The sequence below is a fragment of the Pyrgilauda ruficollis genome, unplaced genomic scaffold (assembly GCF_017590135.1).
Source record: "Pyrgilauda ruficollis isolate IOZ18807 unplaced genomic scaffold, ASM1759013v1 scaffold10, whole genome shotgun sequence".
NCBI lineage: Eukaryota > Metazoa > Chordata > Aves > Passeriformes > Passeridae > Pyrgilauda > Pyrgilauda ruficollis.
In genome coordinates, this window is record NW_024508101.1 from 4000999 (window position 1) to 4024450 (window position 23452).

The 23452-nt window shown below is 44.7% G+C and overlaps 1 protein-coding gene across 3 annotated transcripts in view; it reads left to right on the forward strand.

Annotated features, from left to right (window-relative positions):
• FOXP1 (forkhead box P1) overlaps positions 1-23452 on the forward strand; it is a 376939-nt gene that overhangs the window by 244008 nt on the left and 109479 nt on the right. For all 3 annotated transcript variants that reach the window (XM_041460973.1, XM_041460964.1, XM_041460982.1), the window contains one exon: positions 21272-21394. In XM_041460973.1, coding sequence (XP_041316907.1) covers positions 21272-21394 — 123 coding nt within the window. The remainder of the gene's footprint in view (positions 1-21271; positions 21395-23452) is intronic.

Sequence of the window (23452 nt, forward strand, 5' to 3'; positions counted from 1 at the left end):
GGAAATGAGTCTTTCCAAAGGCTCTTCCAAGGATCTGCCCATTAGGATCTGACTGCGAGATCAGGGCTCTCATCTGGGTTCACAGCAGTAAAATGAAGATGAAACGCTCTGTTTCTCATTTCTGGATCCTGGACTTACTCAGCTCCCCATTTCACAGGGAATCTTTCGTCCCAGGAATGCTCATTTCTAAATTAGAAAAAAATTTAAACAGGGTCCTTTAGAACACTCATCCTGAAAATTGTTCAGGGAGTTTCATCTTCAAAATAAATGATTCATGCCATCGTATAGGTGCATGTATATCTGTATGTCTGCATTACTGTTTATTGTGCTGCACTGGCCTGGCTCAGGAGCTGTAGCATCTGAAGTGCAGAGAAGCAGTGAGTGGAGAAAGGAATATCTTCTTTGCAACAAAGACCAAATATTTGTCTGTTACCTCTCTGGTCGTTGTAGAAGTTCTTGATATCCGCAGAACTGAGCAGATCACCACACGGATAAAACAGCGCAACAAAATATTTATTTTTAAGCTTTGTTGAATGCTGAATGTTTGGTGCAAGTTTATGAGGGTTAAACATTAATAGCAGATGTTGTTAATGAATAGAAGGCTTGAGCCAGCTTCTGAGACCTTTGAGTTAGTACATGAATTTTCTGGTTGATGACAATACTTGTAACATGCCTAATTATGAAGTAGTGTTCTAATCAAGCCTTGAATAACTGAAGAATTTCCCCTCCTCTTTTGCGGTTATTTCAGTGGCACACACAGAGATCGCTTCAGTGCCTGTGCTTATTCTTAGTGATTTTTCTTTTCTTAGAACATTCATTGAGGTTTTTCCCCGAGAAGCGTTCCCGCTGAATGTCGGCGCGCGCAGGCACAGAGGGTGACACGTGCACGGCGTGTCCCCTCCACCCCGGCCCCACCAGCAGCTGAACTGGTGCCAGCCTCTGAAGTTGTTGTCCCAGTTTGTCACACTTCCAGGTGAAGTACGTGAAAGTGATTATAGGTAATAAATATTTCTTTTTTTTTTAACTTATTGCAGAGGCAGTTTTTCCCCTGTTAATGAGGGTAATTTGACTTGGTTGAAGGATTGCAGTTCTTAAGAATTAATGCAGCAATCCAATTCAAAGATTTAAAGAGATCTAAGATTTTTCACAGGTCGTGTGCTAGTGAATGTGCTCCTATCACATAGCAGCTAATGGACTTGAACAACAGTCTGTCATTTACTGTTACCTCAGTGTATAGCAGCTTTGCCCTTGATAGCGAGTATACTTTCCCAGCAGTGCAGGTTATTTAGTAGTGCCGTGTATTTGTAACACTTTTAAGAGACAGTATCCGATTTCTAACAGCCCCAATTACTGGATAAAGCGAGGTTACCTTTCTGACTTTCTTAATTATGTGTTTGGATCCTAATCTGTGTGAGCCTAAAGTGGTTTAGGTTCTAATAGCTGACTCCTCTTTTTTTTTATTTTTTATTTATCTCTGTGCATACACATCTATAAAATAATTTCTGTGTTGCATTTTCCCTGTATCAATGCTCAAAGGTTAATTCTGCAAATACCAAAGTGTTAGGCACTAGTCTCCATAAGGTCACCTTGTTTTTAGGGATGCATTATTACCTTTTAACAGTGTTTAGTAATGACTTATTTGGAAATGCTCTAATTTCTTGATCCTATTATGTTCCTGGATATGAAAAATCCTATTGTAAGGTAATTAGAAGGATTCTCTTCTATTTAAATGTGTGTTCTCTAGACAGTGTCACTCTATACTCTGCACACAAGAACCTTTGTTCCTTAATTAGAAAAAGGACTGGAGCTCATTAATTGTGGGTACAAAGTGATGTCTGCTCAAATGGAGAAGCAATAATACAGTTTAAATAATGATTGATCCTACATTTTAAGTCTAACACTATTTTGTACTGATAGTGATAAATAAGCAACATATAATGCAGGTTGCAAAGCAATGTGTGAAGATTTTTATTGAAAAATCTCTTTTTGCAAGGATAAACCTGTGTCGGGCACAATAAATAAAGGATGGATGGTACATACACGGCATCTGCCGTTTAGGAAAGTCAGCATTTGTCAACAGAGCACTGTAGCAGTAGCTGAGATATTGGAGTTCACTCCACCCCATACTTTAGAAAATGAAATAATTGTGAGAGCTGTGCAGTCAAAAGCAGTTTGGATTTTGGCCTTACAGAGCTATTATTGTGATGAAAAGAATATTTTAATTACTGCTCACAAAAAGGATGAGTTATAAATGTTTGAGTATTTTGCAGGGTGTTTTCTTTTGGACACAACTGTACTTTGTTCCCTGAATTTCACCATCTCCCTGCTGTCCCCTTGGGAGGAAAAAGAACTTGTGAAGTTCAACCCAAGGCCCTTCACCAAAAGGCTTTGGTTTATGTGGTGGCTACATAAATAGGGTGGGCTGAGATGTGCACTGCAGGGTGAGCTCCCAGCAATGGCCCTTCCCAAAAATCAGGAGTGTGTTGTGCTGAGCTTGGCAGTCCTGCTGCCAAGGTGGGATGCCAGGATGGTGCCTGTGTTTGGAGTTTGGGTCTTGTCAGCTGAGGCTGGGCTGGGCAGAGACAGTCATTGGGGGTGATCCCCCTGTGGCTCCCCAGCCCAGCTCCATCCCTTCCACCAACCCAGCAGTGCCCCTTCCTCTCCTTGCCCTGCCTTGTGTCAAAGACTTAAGAAAGAGAAAGACTGTCTTAATTTTTCTAACCCTAATGAAAACCTGCATTAACAGGCAAAGCTTTTCCATGTGAAGAACAGGAAAGTTGGAAGATGAGGCTTGATTTCCTGCTGTATTTCACAAATCAAAATGGTTAATGCTAGACCAGGGTGTATATTTCACTCAAAGCATATTGGCATGGAAAGAACCCCAAGAAACGTGGGGTTTCTTGGTATCCTTCTCTGCTGTATTCCTCTTGGTGGGAAAGAAAAATAGTTTTTAAAAGATAAAAAACCTGTTCTTCAATTGACTATGCAAAAATCTTATTGCAGTATTTATTCCAAACCTGCACACATAATGTTCAGTGAAGGAGAAAACAGCAAAAAACAGTTGTTGATGGACTTAGGCGAGAACTGGATTAAATAAGCATTAGTCTACTGAAGCTGATTACAGGAATATGAAAATGCAGTATCTTAATGGTACATATTTTCATGTGGCAGCTCAGTTGCCTTTCATTTTGCAGCTAATATGTCTATTCTTATGAGTCATTTACTTCTTTAATTACCTTTTGCAGGCAAGGCACCATGGTATATTAATGTGAATGATTTTTACTGCCAGTTTATCATACAATGCCCCAGAAGTTGAAAGGCGTAATTGACTTGGAAGAGCAGCTCATGAAGGAAACAATATTTAGTTGACAGTTTTCCTTGTACTCTCTGTTGACGTTTATGAGTTTACACTATGCTAAAGGAGTAATAAACACAATTTTCTTTCAATAACAGGAAAGAGTCGCTTTTAAAATACATTTGTGGAAAACAGATTTGTTCATTTCTTGAATAATATAAAATAATGCGTTTTCAGTGATGAGATGTATATAAGACTGTCAATTGAATTAAACCTCGGAAGGTGCCTTTATAACCTGCCTTAGAGTGTTAAAAGATATTAGGGTGCATATGAATCAAATCAGTTCGATGAATATTTAAATTATACACAGATTTGGATAAATCATATTCAGATCTGCATGTTAGATTATTTGCTGGCCTTCTCTTGCCATGAAGGGTGAAAGTTTGGAGTGGGAATATGAGAGACAGAGGCTCTGTTTCTGTAGATGGAGGAACTCTCATCAGAAAGCTCCTGATAAACCCCGATTAGAGGATTATTGCAGAAACTTTCTATAACTTTCCTAGAGCCAGAGGCTTGAGGAAGGTTTAAAATCAGCTTTGCAATCCGTCAAAGTCCATTTTCTCCTGGAATGCTACTTTTATTGAAATGACCTTGTCAAATCGCAAATTCTTTTTCCCAGGCATCCCCAGGACCGTGTGCAGGTATGATTAATCATCCCATCCCGCTTTAATTAATTTAAAGGCGCCCATGGCCGGGGCGGGAGGAGACGCTGGCTGGCGAGGGCAGCGCTTCCCCGCTCGGCTCGCAGGGAGTTAAACTTTTCACAGTTTTCCCGATTGTTTGCAGTTCAGCCCTCTGCAACATAATGAAAGTTTTCGAGCCATCTGTTGTTAAGCTGGCGGTGAGCAAGGCCAGTATATCCAAACAAAGTGCTGGCCTGCTGTAAACTGAACCTGTCAGTTTAGCATAGCTGTGCTGACCTCCCCGGGCGCGGGGCAGCGGGTACCAGGCACTGGCTGCCTGCTCAGCTTCCAGGGGAACTTCTTGGGGGGACCGTGTTTACTTTTTCCACTTAGCGTTCCTCCCACAGGCTTGGACTAGTTTATACTAAATCTTTAAATTGATTCTGTTCTATTTTTTTTTTTCCCACCCCCCTATTCTGAACTTTCTCCTTTTTTCTTAATCTTTCGGGTCGTGCAGAAAAAAAAAAAAATCTATTAAAACCCCACAGTGGCTGGAATTAGAGCTTTTAAGGAGGTGATGGGCGAGGGGGTGGACGACACAGGACAACAACTTCTGTGATTCTATAACTCTGTGTGTGCATGTGTGCCGGCGAGATTCTCTCTCAAAAGAAAGAGGCATGTTCCCAAGTATCCCAGCTTGCTTTCCAGCTCCTATTGTTCCCTTTGTTCTGTATTATTTAAGATCAGTTACTCATTTGCTTCAGAGGATTGGGAATAGCAGGCAAGGTAGAGCAGAGCAGCCAGCATCTATTGTCTTCCTGGGAGCCACAGTTTGCATCCAGAGTGGCTGGAGCAGCCTCCCTCCTGCTTCTGTTTGCTTCTGTTCAAGGGGTTGGTAGCTCCAGCAAAAAGTACTAGAGAATTTGAAACTTTTTTGAGTGCAATTGCCAAGATCAGACTGGAAATGCCCTTTATTTGTAGGACTGTGTGGCAGGGAATTGCTTTCCTTTCTCGTTCGTATGAAATATGTGTTAGTTTGCCTCATCTCCTCTGCCTCAGTGTATTTGTGCTTTTTCCAGTCTTCTGTCTCAGACTGCCTTCCCTTTTTCCTTGTTCCATAAATGTTATTTTAATTATTCCTTTTTGTCTGGGATACAACACATGTCTTTTCTCAGCTGGTATTCACTCGATACAAGTGATTTTAACTGTTTTTTAGGATTGGCAACAAAACTTGAAGTTCCTGTGCCAGGAAAGTGACTATTTGGTATTACCTGTTTTCAGTGTTTGTTTTTTGGACTAGACCTACAGTAAATACCTTTATGCTACCGTTGCTGCCAAATTCAGTCTTTGCTTTCTACACTTGTGCTGTACCTGCTCACTGGTCTTTGGCTGGTTTCAAGTGTGTTTTACTTACCTCATGATTCTTGGAAAGCAAACCTGATCGTCAGTGACCCCGAATGCTGCAGTTCTCAGTCAGGAGGAGTTTTGCCTGAGCAGGAGCTGCTGAATTTGTGCCCTGTGTGAAACCAAACTGTGCCTTTGCAAAAGTGCGTCATATCTTAGCAGTGTGGTGCAAATGCACTGGAAGCTCTGGAAAAGCAGTAAACGCTCTAGAAAAGCAGTCAAAGTACTTGCCCTTTCCAGAAGACCCTTCCAAGGACTTGTGCCAGTGCCCACCAGAGGGTAGGAGTGCCCAGGGGATGAGGGGAAGCAATATGACAGTGGTGAGAAACACTCAATTTTAAATTAAAATGACTGCACTTACGAGGAAACCCCATCCAGCTCTAATCTGTTTGTAAGGTGACTGACACATAAAGTGCTTTTTGTTTTAAGGTAGAGGGAAATGCATTCAGGATAGAGTTTCTGGTATAAATGTCAGGTGCAACGCAGTGCATGCTCACTCAAAAAGTCAAGCAGATAACCTTGGCATTTAGGGACATTGCCTTGTATAAAACGAAACTGTATTTTGTTTTTAAAAAGGAGGACTACATTAAGAGGTCACCTATTAGCTGTGTTTTTGCTAGCTGTCTGAAACTCAGCTCTACTGTCTATTAAACTCAAACCACTATGTAAACATTCCTGTGTTGTTCCTGGTCTCTACAATGGCCAAGGGGATCAGGTTTCACCTGCCTGCACATCTTCAAGCAATTAAAGCAATTAGCTTGAAGCCATTTCACATTCAAGGTCTACTGTGACATTCAAGTCCAGAAGAAGTCTAGGGGAAAAGGAAAAAGAAGAGTATAAAAGGCCGCTGTGCAGCACATGCACACAAATAACCTGTGAGGGGGTTTTGGACTTTGCAACAACTTCCAAATGCGGTCAGGAGGCTTCACAGCAGGCAGGCAAAGTTGCTGCTGAGAAAGGGAAAAGATAAAGAAAAAACACCTAATGATCCTTTAAATTATACCCAAGTTTTGCACTGGGAAGGGAGGGGGAGGAGAGAGAAATAGCAACATGATTTGGAACGATATTTGTGTGAAATAATACGGCGTTGGCCTTATTTACTGATATTTCTCCTGGCATGGACATCATATTTTTCTTCTCATTTAGGTGGGGATTTATATTTGGTGTTTACATTGTAAAACTACACTCACTCTGGCTAATGTATCCCTTACAATGACATTCAGCTCAGAGTTTAGTGATTCCAGCAGTAAGTCTTGAAAGCTGCTATTTTTTAAAAGGTTGGAGCAGATTAGTGGTGACCTTAAAAGATTAAACTAGTACAGTTTAAAGATAAATAATCAGCCTTTAGCACATTAGATAGCTACATAAGCATGACAGAAGGTGACTTTCTTACAACAGTTTCAGAATCCAGGCAGCATTTTTACATTTGAAATTTGACTAAGGCAGGGAACAGTGGTTTGCAGAAAGCAAGACATAAACTGATTGCACTACTTCAAATTGGTTAATACAGTTTTAAATCCACAGTTTTCCTGTTGGTTTTATTATTGAGAAGAGGCTAATTTTAAAAGCTGTGCCTGCTGCAAAAGAAGATCTTGCTTTGCCGTCCCGGAGGGTGTTCTTAATCAGAAATAACCGCAGGCTAAATTATAATGTGGAATCCTGCTGCCCTTTAACCTAACACTGCTGCTCGTTCAGTGTTTGTTAACAAATAGCTCTAAGTACAAAATTGTTTGAGAATTACTTTTTCATTATATTTGCTGACTTCAATTAGAATAAGAAGCTTATTTGGGGAAGAAAAATTAAAAATGTATGGGTTTCTAGAGAAAGTTTCAGCAATTGTTTCCCGGCAAGTGTCGCCTTCGGAACATAACTGTGGACTCCGTGGCACATGTAATTCAATTTAAATAAAATTACCTTCTGAACGAATATTTCTGCACTGGTGGCAGAGGCAGAGCTCAGGAGCATCCCAAGACTCACCCCTTGTAAAGATGAACAGGCTAAAATGGTGGCAGGGGCTCAGGCCAGGGCTGCTTTTGCACCTTGCAGGGGGGTGTAATTCCTAAGGAAGAGGCACCAATTCCCCATCCCTGTAGCGTTGGGGAGGGCTAGGATGTAGATGCGAGTGGCACAGTGTCCTATTTTTACTTCACTTTGAATAACACGTAATTGAAACGTACAGTTGGCAAATTAATTGGTGAGTTGAAGGTAAGAACTGCTGAGTTAGTAGAGACAGCACCAGCCCTGTTCTTTTTTTCCCCTTAAGTTTACATGCTGGAGCGGAAACGCCGCGGTGCTCAGAAAGGAGGTGATGCCTCTGTAAAGCAGATCTTTCCAATTTTATTTTTTTTTTCTAGCTTAGTCTTCTGTTTCTATGATCTGCCTTTTGAACTGTTTTTGTGGCTGATCAGTTCCACCTAATATGTCTCTTGATTTCTGCTATTGTAATACTCAGACGACATGCTGTTCTCTTCATTTTTATAAGCTTTAGATGCTCCTGCCTGTCATACTCTGGCGGTTTATCTTCAGCGTCTGGATTTGCTTTCAGACTTGCATGTCTATCAAGCTGCTGTTGCTTTGAATGTGAGATCAAAAGAAGATGAATTCCAGTAAAAAATTTCCTTGTATGAAGAAAAGATTGGGGGCCTATGTAAACATCCCACTGACAGCTCCCAATGAGTTATTTTAGCAGAGCATTAGCACCCAGAATGACAGACAGTCCAAGACTACATGCTAAATAACAAATCAGTCCTTCAGTGGCAGCAGCACGTTGCCACAACAGCAATACATTTTCTAAAGGAATCCTGTTCCTCTTTTTTATTGAATATGGCTGTTCGACTGCTCATCTCTTCACGAGCTGCCTTTGAGTGCCAGCCCCAGTTTACTTTTTCTTGACAATATCTGTGTCATGTCACCAATATGACAGCAGACAGGGCTTTGATAATTGGGTGGGGAGACGGTTAGTTAGTCATCTCCAGTTAAATAGGTAGTTTGTTTTAGGGAGGGGAAGGAGACAGCGAAGGAGGGGTGGCATCTGCTGGAATGCTGAAGTTACACTTTCGGAGATGCTGAATGCAAGTCCCTGCACCCAAGACAAGCTGTGTTTTTTGGGCGGTTGTTTATATTTCAGTTCACACAGAGAAAACAGCTCTGCAGCCCGGCCAGCCTCCCGAGCCGGTTTCCAGAGCAAGTCACAGCACTGTCGAGGGTAGGAACGTCAAGCTTGGCTGGACTTCCGTGCAAATCCGCATTTGCCTAGATACAGAAGCGAGGTGTGCTTCTGCCTGCCGTTTGGTCTATTTGGGGACATAATTAGTTCTGCTGTTTCTGCTCACAGACAGGGGGGTTTAATAGTGTAGTCACTAGATTTTTGTGCCGGGTGTCGTGCTAAGCCCAACTTTGAGATTACCTGTGAGCTCCAGCTGATCTCACCGCTTCGCAAGGGAAGAATTAGGGAAGGAATGCTTTGCGGTTTCTTTGTCATTTAGTAAAAGCAGAGGTTGCTACTGTGGAGGCAGAGCCCGGTGGCTGCCGCGAAGGGCAGTGCTCCAGCGTCTCCCTCCAGCCTGTGCTCCGACTGCACGGCACTTCCTGTTTATTCAAACATCTTTTTACCATTCTTCAGCCCCCGCTTCACAGAAACAGCCAGAAACATCTCCAGCGCGAAGACGGAAATCTAAAGGCAGACAGTAAGAGCTCACTCTGTTAAACTCTTCATTTTCTCTGCGAGCGCTCAGAGGAAAGGAGCGCGCAGGCAGGGCTGAACTTCTAATGCGCTGCCTTGCGCAGGCAGCTTGGAGCATAGGAAAGGGGAATTGCTTTGGTTTGATGCAAAAGCAGCCAGTTCAGGTTGTTTATGGCAGTGTTGACAAGTGTGGGGTTTTTGGCACAGCTTTGGGGGACTGTGGCAAGGGCCGAGTCCTCTTTTGGGGTGCCTGTCACCTTGCGGTGCTGCCCCTCTGGCACGGGAGCAGCCGTGTGCCACCATCCCCGCTGCTCGCCGGGTGCTGCAGCTTCTCTTTGCACAACTGCCAAAAATACCTAAACGACAAATCCCCCCAAGAAAAGGAAATGTTGCTGCTGCTCTGGGCAGCAAAAGTGGCGCAAACCCACCGAATGGCTTTTTTGTTTTCCACAAATTGTTTGCATCGTGGCTCTGGCACCGCATGCGAACCAGCCTCGCTAATATTTGTACCAATTTCATGCTAATAAAAATCAGGCTGCTGAGACAAGCATGGCTATTATCTCATTCATATGACTATTGTTTAGACCTGTGGTACTACAAAAGGAAAGGGAAAGCGTGCTCACGCCGGGTAATGGTTGTTAACTTCTCACGTGAGGGATTTTCTCTGCAGTTTTTCAGTATTAATGATTGTTGTATGAATGGTCTTCAGGGGTTGTTGGAAGATAGTGTAGATCCTCTGGGTAATCCATGTCACAACACGGATGCTGGATTTTTCCCCCTCTGTTCAAGTGACTTAAAAAACTGCTTGATATTTCTACCCCCCCGCAAAAGTCCACTGAAATAGCAGGTAACTTTTTTTTTTGGCAAGCATTCGTGGTGCTCATATAGTGTGAAACATAAGAGAAAATCGAAAATATGCTGCCTGCCCTATGGAGAAAACCCATCCTCCTTGAGGCTTTTCCTGCCTCTCCAAGATCCAAATACACTTTAAAATTTTAAACTGTAAACCCCCATCTTCCTAGAAAAGAGAGCGAGAGAGAGAGAAATCAAGCTGTGTGTTCAGCCAAACCGCAAGTACAACAAACATATTTTGAAAATATATTGCTAGTCTGGCTTTTTAATGTTCAGAAGTTGTTCTACTTTGCAGAAAAAAAAAATGGTGTTTGCAACTGCCTTAAGGACAATTTGTTTAACAGTAGGAGTAATTTCATGGGGAAAATGGAAAGAGTGACTGAAGTTATTTACTCAGATGTTAGTGTAGGTGTGGGGCAGAAAACTCTCTGTGGGAACAGTGGGCTGCTTTTCTTGGTATCTTAGTCTATTTGATGACCATCAAATTTCCCAGCTCACTGGTTTTGTTTTTTCTGGATGGCATGTTTGATTATTTATCAGAAGGGAAAGGGAGTAGCTGAAGCAAATAAACATGTGACCAAGCTGTGTTTTGTTTTCCACTCAGAAGGCCATGCCCTTTAACAGATATACAGAAAATAATAAACGTATTGTTTTATGATAAAAGGAAATTATGTGTATCATTTTCTTTAGCAAGGCCATTAACCCCTTGTGTTCAGTGGTCTCCGCCTTCTGGCAGCTTGTTGGGCTTGCAGCTGGGAATTAAAGGCACTTAAACCCCCCTCTTGCCTGGAACGTTTCCATGGATTAGTGCTCCAGCCTTTTGGATTTGCTGGATTTATTGCATAGTCATACAGCCCTGGTCATCTCCCCAGTCCTGCTTGGGGTGTGACTGACTAAATGAGAGACGCTTTGAATTTTCGGAAGGGTGCTGATTTCCAAAGAAAACCTTGGCGAGAGATGCTGGGATCTTCCAGCCTCCAGTGCTGGTGTCTGTGCAGCGTGAGGGGTTGCAGCTGTGTTTGGTCCGTTACAGACAGTGTCAATTTATGGGATTCTCTTTTAAATGCCAGGTGTCTTGCATGTAGCGTGTAGTATTTCCTTTGTAATACCAGCTTTGGACAATGTTCATTATCTTCCCTGAAAAAAAAGAACAACAAAAAACCAACACCCTATAAACTAAATCACTGTCAGGAAGTAAAATACAGGTTTGCTTCATCTCCGGGAAGCATGTTGCATGCTTTAGCTGCTTTTATGGGATTAAAAGAAACAAGTTAAGACTGTCATGCACATGAAAGGAAACCGAGATGTGGTTTGCTTCACATTGTGCAGGTAGGTATAAATTTAATAGACTGACTTGCTTTCAAAATCTCTCTTTGTCTCCCCGAGTCGCATGTCAGTTCCAGCGCGCTGACGAGCTCCGCGGTCCGTAATAGCGCCTGACTGCCGCTGCCCCGCAGGTGCCGGATCGGCAGGAGGGTCCTCCTCCTCCTCCTCAGGGATGTGGGTTTCCTCTGAGGAACGGCTTCACACAGGGAAAGGGAAAATTTGCCTGACATCTTGAAGTTGTGTTCAAGTCTGTGCGTCGCTGGTGGGTCTGGGCAGGAGGAGGTGGATGCTTCACCTTCTGGCTCCCTGGAGAGCCCAAGTGGATGGCAGGGGCTGGAGCTGGGGGTTTGGGTTTGAGGGAGGAAAAAATGGCAGTCGAAATAGCAGAGAGAGGAAGGGCTGGCAAAATAAGGACCTGAAACTCAAATGTGATGTAAAGAAGAAAGAGGAAATGAGCAGCTTGGGGCCAGGTGACATGGGTGGGGGCTGGGCTGTGGGACATGGCTGGTCCCCCTTGCCCAGAGGCTCCCTGAGGGTTGAGGAGGCTCAGGGTGGGCTGAGGAATGGGCTTTGGGCTTTGGGATCAGGATTGAGGTACCAGGAAAGACCAAGGAGCAGGAGCAGTTGCATCCTGTTGGACAGGGGATCTCTTCAGCCCTGGCTGAAGTCCTTGGGCAGAAGCCCATGAAGAAGAACCTGTCCATGGGGGAAAATGTCCTCCCAGCCTTCAGCAGTTAAAGGTTGCTTCGTGCCCTGAAGCATAAACATTTGTACCTTGATTTCTATTCTTATCTTTCCAAAGATAGCTGTAAATGCTCTCATGACTATCTCTGCAAGTGTCTGATCTTTCTTTGCATCCTCCCCATGCTCTTGGCCCTAGTGATATCTTGGGATAGTAAGTTCCAGAGAGTAATTATGAGTTGTATATTAAGAAAGGGAAAAAAAAATCCTTTTATCTGCTTTTTTTTTTGATGGCTGTTGCTTCCTGACTTCATTCAATGTCCCTTTTCTCTTGCATTTATGAGAAATGGCAAAAGCACCAGATGTACCCTCTCAGGCCAAGTCACAACTTGTGTACTTGTTATCATCTCCCTTCTTACTCATCTCTTGCTAAACTAAACACTCCCACCCTTATCAATCTTGCCTCGTATCTGCTGAGCCCTCTAATCATTTTTTTGTCGCCTCCATCTCAACCTTGCCTATTTTTGCTTTACCAGAATCTGTTAAAATTAAGCTTTTTACAAGCAGTTCTAAATTAGGTTGTGCCGTAGAAGTGCAGAGATGTGATTTGCAGCTTTAGTTTTCCATGTTTTGGGCTGTCCCAATGTTTTGTTTCCTTAATTCACCCAGCAGCAGCGAGTGTCTGATGGAGCGTGGTGAGATGTCCACAGTCAGGGGCTGTATTTCATGGGCCTCTGAGTACAAGTTTGTCATGCAGTGTTTTGGAAAACAAGCTTAAAATATGTTCCCTGTTTTGTTGACCACACAGGGAAGCGCGCAAGCAGCTGTATGCAATATACTATTTATGTTGTAGCAACAAAAAGGCCCTCTTCCTTCTGCCCCCCCCCCAGCACCTTGTCCCTCTTCTCTTCTGTGTTAAAAAATATGAGAACTTCCCGTGCTTTTGACATCCAAGAAAAACGCCGCTCAGCAGTGAATACTCCTCCAAATATTCAAAGGTCTGGTTCACTTTTGCATAAACACAGTAGTTCAGAATCTGATCTCGAGCCTACAGAAATGAGCTGGAAATCCCATAAGATTTTTTTTTTTCATCACTCAGGAACAGTTCAGTTCTGGTTCAGTTTGAACAGGGAGCCAGGATTTGTATCCTTTCTCATTTTACCAGGATGTGTTGGCCCATCCCTCCTTTCTTGCTGGTACAGACCGCTACATGCTGTGAGTCTTGGCATGCCAAAATAAAGAGAACCATTTTTAATGTTTGGGAACTTTTTGCCAGATACTTTTTAAGTGGCTTTGATGAGTCCTGACTGTGACTCTTTAAAAGAAGGGACAGAAGGTGTTTTTGCGGTGTAACTGCCTGAGGATTTAATTTATGCCTCAAAAAAGGGATTTTTTGTAGCCATTTTCTCTGTTGTTGCTGCTTCAGGGTTTGCAGGTTCCTGGTGTTGGCTGAGACTGATCTCTCACCCTACTGTCCCTTGCTGCCTGCCCCCTTCATCCCTGTAGTGTCTCCAAGCATTAAAGAAAATACATCAGCCACCTTTTCCCTGGAACTGGTGGAGTTCATGAATAAATTACAAAATGGAAATTGGTTTTTTTGGAGGCAGAGACTGTGTTCCCCCTGTGTGGGGGAACAGGCAGGGACCTTGCCAGCCATGGGATGGGCTGTGGGATGGCAGGGCAGGGGCATGGAGTCCACTCGTCCTCCCACTGGCAGGAGTAACCTCAGTGCCCAGGAGGACAAACTGCAGCAGAGCTGGGACACAGGCAGCTCCACCCTGTGGGTTTGGAAGAAAGGCTTTCTGTTTCCAGTGCCTTTTTCTGGAGGGAATCTCCTTAACTGGTAGCCAGGATCTATTCCAGAGGAAAGAAACTAAGCCTGCTGGAAGAAAAATAGAGACTCATCTTCTTTCCTTATGACTGAAATATTCTAGGAGATGCTTCAGCATGAGGCACATTGCCAGCTCCCTTGCTCCAAGTGTGCCCCTGTCACATCAGGGACAGGATGTGAGCCAGAGTTTGTACATGTGGACCTCAGGTCACTTCTCTTTTTCCAGCATAGGAATCACCCATTAGTCACTTGTCCAGACCAGTCTGCTGTGATCTTCATGGCCAGCTGGCCATTTTATTGAGTGAAGGATTGCTGTTGAAGCTCCCCTCCGTGCTGCGCTGGCTGGTAGCCCTTGGCTGGAACCAGCCTTGCAGATTGGCTGCAGCCAAGTGAGGTGCTGGGTACAGACAACCAGCAGCATCTCCTCAGGCTCAGGGCATCCCTCTGCTGCACCAGTGGAGCTGGGACACGGTGGGTGGAAAAGGATTATTTAATGAAACAAGGAAGCAGAGGATGAGATGGGGATGGGGATTGTTTGAATCCAAGGTGGTTGAGAAGGCTGGGCAGCAGGAATGCTTCACCAGGTTATGTTGCATCTTAGTTGTGGCTCAGAGCAGAGCCCCATGTCCTGCCTGTCGTTATCCTCTAACTTCCCTTCTGCGCTGCCAAGAGCAGTGTTGGGGCTCTTGGCTGCATCATTCTGTGTGTGGCACAGGGTCAGGGTGGTGGCAATGGAGAAAGAAGCACATAGCAGCTCATTTCCCAGTTCTGGAGGAAGATGGAAGAGCTGGGCATGAATGTCAGAGGGAATAAGTGCTGCAAGAACATCTGCTTCTCTTTTTTGCATCTTCTACATTTTATTCCTCCTCTTCATTTTGGTTCCTTTCCTATTCTCTAGTTGGTTCATCTCACCTCCCCCTGTTCTGTTCCTCCCAGAGGAACAGCACTACCCACTGCTGTCGCTTTGCACTATTTTTTATTTTTTTCCCTTTGCATATTGCTCCTCTCCTCGCTGGTTTCCACACGTTGTGCGGCTCCTGAGCCTGCCGGAGGAGAACTGCAGCAGGGCTCCCCTCCAATGTGTCTGCCTCCTACCACTGCTCCTCTACATCTGCTGCTCCAGGAGAAGAGAGTGTCGCAGGAGAGGAGGTAGAGGAGGCAGGAGTGGGAGAGACATGAAGCATCTCTGAAGCTCGGGTGCATCCGGGCTTCCGAGCTTGAGAGCTGCATCTTGCTCTGCTGGGAGCAGCTGTGGAGTGGAGCGGGGTGTGAGGACAGATGGGAGCTGAGAAAGAAGAGAGATTGCTGGCTGAGTCTAAATTCCCCCTCGTCCCGCCCAGGAGAAACAAAGGTACTTGCCTTGTGAGGCTGAAGGGAAGCAAGAAGCCCTTTTGGGAGGTGGGCCATGCTGTGCTGGGAGAGGCGCCTGGAGCTGCTGACGGGGAGATTCCTGAGGGCCTGAAGGCGGCATGAAATTTGGGGAGAAACAGACAATGGGAGAGTTGCATGCCTGCTGCTGCAAAGTTGTGCTTTGCCCAAACCTCAGTGGGGAAGTTGAGGGGCAGTGGTAGCTTGAGAGGGTATGGCTATTAAAGGTCAACACTCAAGGTCTGGGACCAGTGCAGTGTGATGTTTGCTCCAAGAGCAGATTTTGCCCTTAAACTTTCTCCCTTCTCTTCTCTCTCTGCTTTCTTGTTTTGTTCTACTTTGCTGTTTAATGACCATAACTGAAATTATGGGCAGAATATGATGTTGGCTTGCAACTAATTTTCCAGATTTATTGCTTGGACGCTTCCAATGGCTGCAGGACCACCTCTGATTTCAGAGGAACTCTTCCTTCTTCCGTTCTCAAGTTGTTTTCCTGATAAGCAGCTTTGTCCACCTGGAAAGGCCCAGAATCCTTAGGAATCTGTAAAAACACATGGGATTTTGTTTTGTCCTCTCCTTGTAAATTCTGGGTGCATGTTTATCCCGATATTTTGGAGGCAGCCCATTCATTACTGACCACCTACCCTGGGACTGGCAGTTTAACAGGACACCCCTTTCTTTTGCATCCTCATGGCTGCTACTCATCTCCCCACCCTCCAGTGTACATTCCTTTCCATACATCCTAAAGTTCCCTGGATTGATCTTTCCATGACTGATAAACCTCAGGCTCAGAAACAAGCTTCCCCTGGCGTTAGAGCCAGGCCTGTTATAGCTGTAGGTCATCATATTTCATTAATAACTGATTGATATTAATAACGGTTGGAGCAGATGGGAAGGGAGGAGCTGGAGCGCTTTTTCTTCAGTAGGAATAGGATGGTGGAAAAAAGTTGGAGAGTTGCTGCCTTGTACTGGCTGCGGTGGTGGAACAAGTTAGCAAGAGGCTCCATGCGACTGGATCCTGTTACTGTTTTCCTTATGTACTGACACTGTAAGCAAGTATATGGCATTTAAGCAGCATTTCTATTTTTAAAGTTCTACCTTCTTTTTCCAGTGTATTTCCCTTCCCCAGCCCCGTTCCCGAATCAGGAGTTTCTGGCCACATGAAGTGAGAGGCAGGGCTGCATTTTTACCCTTCGCTTGCCCAAAGAGCATGGTGAAACTGAAAGGTCAAGGTGCTTGCATGGAAATGTTGAATTACAACAGTAACTGGGGTGATAGCAGTGCTCAGTGTTCTGGGCAAACAACAGCTGGGCAAACAAGTCACGTTCTGTCTGTCTTGCAATAAAATTGTCTTGGTCATCTCAAATGTGTACTTTTTTTTCCCCTCCTGGTGCTTAAGTGGTTGGGAAATAATAAATGGTTGCCACTTCCCTAAGCACAGGCAGAGGGCTTTTCAGTGGGGCTTCCCACTTATGCTGTGAATGAAACAGGCTTGATTCATCTCACAGTTAATGTACTGTTAACATTTTTCCTGGGTTAGGTGTCACCCAGTGTTGACTCTCAAATACCATTCCAAGTTTGTGCAATGTCTCTCAAGCTCTGTATTTCAGTTGCCTTTTTACTGGTCTCTGTTTTACACCAGAAAATCTCCTTATGTCTGGGTGATTTCCTAATGGATAAGAAAACACCTTGGGGAGTTCATTTACTGTATCTTGCATTTAGGCGTAGGGTGACTTGGTTGGTAGGCAGCCTTTTCCTGATATTGTCCTTCCAAATCCATGTTTATAGTGACCAAAACCCATGCAAGATTCATTTTCAGGGGGGATACTCCTTTCTCTTTCTCCCCACTAAGTGGGAGAGTTTCCCCTTTGTGGTTTTTTTTGCACTTTGTGGTGCAGAGAGGAGGATGGTTACTGCTGCTCTGTGATTCACTTAAGGAGGCCAGGATTGGTGTCTGGGTCTCTGGGTGTCCCAAGAAGCTCGGTCCAGGCTTCCAGGCTCTTTGAGCAGTGCAGATAACATGGCTGCTGGTAAATACAGAACCAGGTATTTGAAGCACCTCTGAGGTTTTGGGGGCTCTTTGCATCTCCACCTGCCCATCCATGAAGGAATGTGCTGTTGTCTGGACGTACAAACACGAGCTGGTTTTTCATGGCCCCTGGCAATTGTTCACTTGCAAGCACATGGTGGAGATTTAGGATGTAACTATGGCAGTGGGGAGGAATGTGTGAAAAGAGCTTGGAGATGTCAGAGCACCTGCTTGTGAGGAGAGGGCCACATTAGCAGAGCTGTTGGCTAGCAGTAAACAGTCGTGGCACCCTTGTTTCAGGACTTGGCAGCAGCAGGAGTTGAACCGAATCCAGCTTTACTCTCTACTGCCTGTTCAGTAAGTTGAGGACAAGGCAGATGATTAAGGAAATGTGGGGAAACTGCTACAGAAGCTTTTGGAAAGATAAGAGACTTTGGTCTCCATGTCTGACAGTCTGGCACTTCTCACTAGCATTGAATTCACATGCAAATCAAAGGCAACATCTACTCCCACAGGAAGCTTTATTAATGTACAGGCCTGCTTGCGAATCTCCGTGCTGATGAAGGTTGTGGGACTGACTTCACTCAAATTAATTTCCCTGTCTATCCTCGCCTGAGCACTGTGCAGCACCAGCAGCCTCAGCAGGGCTCCCACGCCGGCATCCAGGGATGAGCTCTGTGCAGGAGCAGCACTGCCTGGAACCAGGGAAGGGGGCAGAGGTGTGATGCTTCTTGGCTTGGGTTGTACGGGTGTCCACAGGGCTTGAACTGACATCAGCAAGGTAATTCCATGAAGGCAAACCCCGAACGGGCTTGAAGTATTTTGTGAGTGAGAGGAAGGAGGGTCAGTGTATCCCAAGCCAGCATCTTCCTTGTACATGTCCTGTCATGTGTGAGGAGTATGGATGGGGCTTGGAAGTGGCAAGGACAGGACTGGGGTAGGAGGAAGGAAAGGCTGGGCAGGGAGAAGTAGAAAGGCAGAGGGACGTGGGATTGCTGGGTTCACTGTACCACCAAGGACATGGTAGCTCCTTGATGCAGGTGCTCAGTAAGAAGCATATCTGAGCTACACAACCTTCCCCATCTTAAACACGAGCTCATCTGATGCTCAGCTTTTATTGCTGTCAGTTATTTGTAAGTGAAAAAGTGAAATCTTGAGAGGAGAAATGGGAAATGCCATTTCAAGCTGCAATCCCTGGAATGTCAGCATGTTGCCATCTCAATTGCATCTACCTTGTTTTTTGCCTTTGGTGTTCCTGTCCATCTTGGCTGCTTGTATCCCTGATGCTCCCTCTAGCCCACTTTTATTCTTCCTGATTTTTTCCTTCCTGCCCTGCTCCAGCCTCTGTGCTGGTCCTTCCCTCTTGCCAACTCTAGTCCCATCAGGTTTGCACCAGCACAGGTGACACACAGACATGGAATGGGGTGGTGTAGATGTCACCTTGAATGGAGACCCTCAGAGTGGTGGGTGTGAGGGACGTGGGTGCTGTGCAGCTGGACTGGAGCAGGGACAGAGCTCTGGCTTTACTTCTGCCAGTGCCAGCCTGTCCCCCACAGCCAGAGACCCTCATTGCTGTGGGGTCAGTCATGGTAAGGGTTTATGGTGGCAGTGGCCACCCCGCCAAGCTGCATGGATCTTTGCGGCCAGCTCGAGTAGAGAGCAGGCATTTCTTGCATGGCTACTTGTTCTGGGAATCTTCAAAAATTTCTGGCAGCCAGTTTAATTGTGCAACCTCTCAGCTGCCAGAACGGATAGAATATGATCATATCACATGAAATGCATGCAGGGTCTGCTATAGCAACTGTATTTCAAAGAGACAACACATATGGTGACTGGTTCTTTTTGGAATAATATCTATAAGTTGATGATGTTTTATTCAAAAAGGCTGTAGCTTGAAAGGTTAGGGATGTTCTGATTGTTTAGTGTATGATTAAAGAAAGGCTTCTGTGTTTTTTTTTGGCCTATTGAATCTAATTACTGGGAACTAAAATGATCATTTGATTGCACATTTACCTGGAATTATTCTTCTGCAGAGCCAGTCTTAATAATATATAATAATATGTTGCGCTTGTACTGTATAGAGCTTCTTGTCTGAGCAACTCAGAGTGCTTTACAAGTATTCATTAATTAAATAAGCCATACAACACTCCTGTTAAATAAGTGAGTATTTGTTGCCTATCCCCTTAAGTCTTGTAGATTTTATTTCTGCTGCCTCTGCCCGCCCTTGAAGATGCTTTAACAGCTAAATAAGTTAATTCAATAAAAATAAGGTATTTTTTAACCGTTCTTAGTGCTTTCTGCACAAAACTTTATTTTGGTGCATTGAATTCTTTGGTAGGCTGTAGGGTTTCCTGGTTCTTGATGGTGCACCATCGAGGGGTGGTGGCTGTGTCTGTGTGAGCCCAGATCCATGCCCAGAAGCTCCCTGCACCCATTGCAGGGACATGGACCAATTCAGAGATGTTATGGGTGCCCTAAGCTCCGACCAGCTTGAAATGTAAAATCTAATTTTACCTGCACTGTGCCAAGGTCTGCTGGAAATCGCATCCACCCTTAGAGAGTTTTTCTGATTCAGTGGAGACTTGTTACTAAATTGGAAAGGAGGGCTTATTGCCAAAGCATTATAAAGTCTCTCCTGCTCACTTGCCCTGGTCAGCAGTGGTGGTTCTTCAGTCTGCTGAGCTGACCAATGTCTCTCCAAAAGCAAAAAGATGGGTCTAGGCAATTAAAATAACAAGGTTTTACTGGGGTGGGGAGTTGGGTTCGAGTTTGCAGACCTTGATATCAAACCTTTCGCAGCAGTTCTGTGCTGAGATTAAACACTGCAACTTGAAGGAGCAAGTGAAACCTGAAGCATATCTGACTTCTTAATTAAATAGGTATTAATTAAGTCACTCAGAGAACATACACAGTAGGAGTGGGGAAGGCTTGTCCCCTCCTTCCATGTAGGCATCTTGCAAAGGGACTATTTTTCTTGTTTTACATTAATGAAGTCTTCAGCCTTCCCACTTTTCCACCTACACATGTACTGAACGTCTCCAAGGAGACCAAGGAGGCCCGGGTCCGGTGCTGGTGAATCCTCAGGGAGCAGCAGGCTGGGGTCTCGCCAGCAGAGCCTCAGCTGTGCCACAGTCTGTCTTGCAGGGATCATCCTTGCTGTCCCCTGGCTGGGGAACCAGAAGGGAGCCAGGACAGGGACTTGCTCCTCATCTTTTCTTCTTTTATCTCCTCTTGCTTTCTTTTCCCCACCTGATGGAGAAATCGAGCCTTGCAGAGCAGCAGGCTCCAGTGTTGAGGGACTCTTCTCCTCTGCTTGGGATGACATTTTGCAATAATTCCCCCACATCCTGCTTGCTCATGCTTTCAGGGTCATATCCCTTGCCCCTCCACTGTCACACTGTCCCTTTACTGCCCCCTCAAAATGAGTCCCCACAGCTGGTCCATCATGAGGTGACAGTGATTTCCGTAGGATCATAGAATATTCTGAGCTAGAAGGGACCTACAAGGATTATCAAAGCCTAGGTCCTGGATTTTGGTGAGGTGAAACACTGTCCCTGCTTGTCTTTGCATTCTCTCCAGCTCCTTGCAGCTTTCTCAGCCTTCAGCATGGCTCTGCCTGCTGCCGTCTCTCCTCTTTCTCCCACTATGGCCTTCCAGAAGCTTCCCTGATGTTCTCTGGTGCTCAGGGGATCAGACAGTGATATATGACTGCCCTCTTCTGTAAACCCAGCCTGATCTGCTGGAGAGGAGGCATCTGAAAGCTGAAAGCAAAGGAGCCTGCCCATTAGTGAGGAGGGCTGTGAGCTGCTTCAGGGGAACAACAACCACTCCATGGAGCTCACCACCAGGATTCCTGCAGTTACTTGAGGCTCCCACCCAGGAGGCAAACATCAACTGCTGCTGTTTTTCTCCTTAGTCAAAATGGGAAATCAGTGGTGAGATATCACCCCATTGCATGCTAGGTGTTATTTTTGTGGAAGCCACTGCTTTCCTCAGTGGAGGTGCATCAGGAGTGGAGTGGTACCCCATGACCAGGGATTGCCTTGCCCTATGCTGCTTGTGTAGCTCCCCATGCCCTCTTGACTCTGAACTCAATTCTCCAACCTCTTTCTCCCTACAGGCTCTCCAGGTGGCACGACAGCTTCTTCTGCAACAGCAGCAGCAGCAGCAACAGCAGCAGCAGCAGCAACAAGTTAGTGGATTAAAGTCTCCGAAGAGGAATGACAAACAGCCAGCCCTTCAGGTAAGGGGAGCCTGTGAGCCTTTGTGAGGGTCTGGGGTTTGTAAAAGCTGAATAAATGCATCTTCCGTGCAGACACTGGGATGGAACCTTCAGGAGCTTCCTCCCTGTGTCCACAGAGTGGCTGTGGCTGGTGTAAGTGGCAGCAGGATTGATGCTGGGTGCTCTTGAAAGTCCCACCTACGGCGTATTTACAAATCGTGAGCGTGTACTTTTATTAGCGTCTGGTAGGGTTGGATCATGACAAAATGGAATAGCTTTTGTTACTGTGTCAGTGTGCATAGGAGATTTGCATTAACATTTCTGTTTGATTGCTGTTCCATTTGTAGTCTGTGTTCACTCAAACCGTTGATTTGCTGTGTCAAGGATATTGGGAAATACTAGGATATCATATCATCGGTGTGTTTTTCCCCCTTTTATTGTCTGCTGATTTATGGACATCTTCAGAAATAAAATCTAAATATTAGAGGGCTTTGTGCTGTTATGAATTCAGAGAGCTAAAACCAATACAGCATTCCCAAACAGAAGACGTATGCACACATATGGGGCTTTGGAGTACATTCTGCTAGTCTTGTGGGATAAATCACAGGGAGTTAAAGACAAGAAAGACCTATTAGGTCATGTATCACAGTTCCTTTTTTTTTTTTTTTTTTTTTTTTTTTTTTTTTTTATTGCTATTCTAGTGCTAGAAATCCCAAGTGATGGTGGGACTGCTATTATTTTCCTTCAGATAATTTTCCATAACAAAGCACATGCTCAGGAACTTTCCACTTCAATTCCATCCTCTTGCTCCAAGTAATACTGCTTGTATAAATACTGAGTCAGTCCCTTGCCTTGCCTCGTGTTCACACTCTTCAAACATCTGAGATACTAACATGTACTTGCCAGTTTTGGCAAATTATATGTATCTAGTTCTTTATGTATTTCATAAACTAGCACTTCCAGACCCTTGACCACTTTGCTGGTTTGCAGCTGGTTATTGCTTTTATTACCACTCTCTGCAATTGTAGCATGTCAGTGGATTTTTGATAATAAGGTCCTGAATGCAGCAATTCAGCTGCAGTTGCACAAAGCCCTTTAGCTGGGACATTTATCTTATCTTGCTCTTCTATATCTGATGCTTCAGCCTCTGTAGCCCCAAATTCTTTCCGGATTTTTTTTTTCCTCTTGTTGTCATAGCACGTTGTCAAACTCATGTCTGTTTTGCTCTTTCTACTTTTTTTTTTTTTTAAGTTTGATATACTATCACCATGAGCTCCCTGACAGCATTGCTGCTTCTCTTGCCTTTTATATGTGCTTCAGATTATTTTCCTGCAAAAATACGGATGCTAGGCTCTTTAAATATGTAGTAGAATATGGAAGGTGAAGCCAACATCGCTAGAGGCCTTGACAGTAAAGTGAGAAGGCCTGATTCTGTGATTCTTACCCAAATAAAGCTGATGGAGACTTGAAGGGGAGTTTTGCCTGAGTGAGGAATAGCTGTTAACTGCAGCCCTTGGCCCAGTGTGGACTACGTCGAGCTTTGGTGTAGTGATTTCATCTTCAAAGCATTTTGCAAATACAAATCTCCAAAACATCCCCAGAAGGAAAGTCTGATAAGTAAGTAGCATTATCCCAGTTCTGGACTGGGAAACTGAGGGATGCGGGTTAAGCAACTCACTTAGGATCACAGAGGGAATTGGGTTTAGAGGTAGGATTAAGATTCATGAGTTCCTGGCTCCCACCCCTGTGCTCCGGCTGCTGGACAACACCTCGTGCTTTACAGCCGGGCTATTATTCTTTTGGAAAGTATGAAGCATTTTGTCATTGGGCAAATATACGTTTTATTGGCAGCGTCAAGAGCCATAATCCAAAGCGTTACATTAATGCTTTCAAAAATATTTTATTTGGTAAATCCATAGCTGATCCATATGCCTTTTAATAGACTCTTCCACTGGGGACATTTTTAATGAGAGATTGTGCTGGCTAGGTCCAGTGTCAGGTACTAAAAGAAGTGCTTTGTTGTGCAGATGTCTTAAGAATAGCTCCAGAGGATGAAATATGACTGTGTTGACCTTTCAG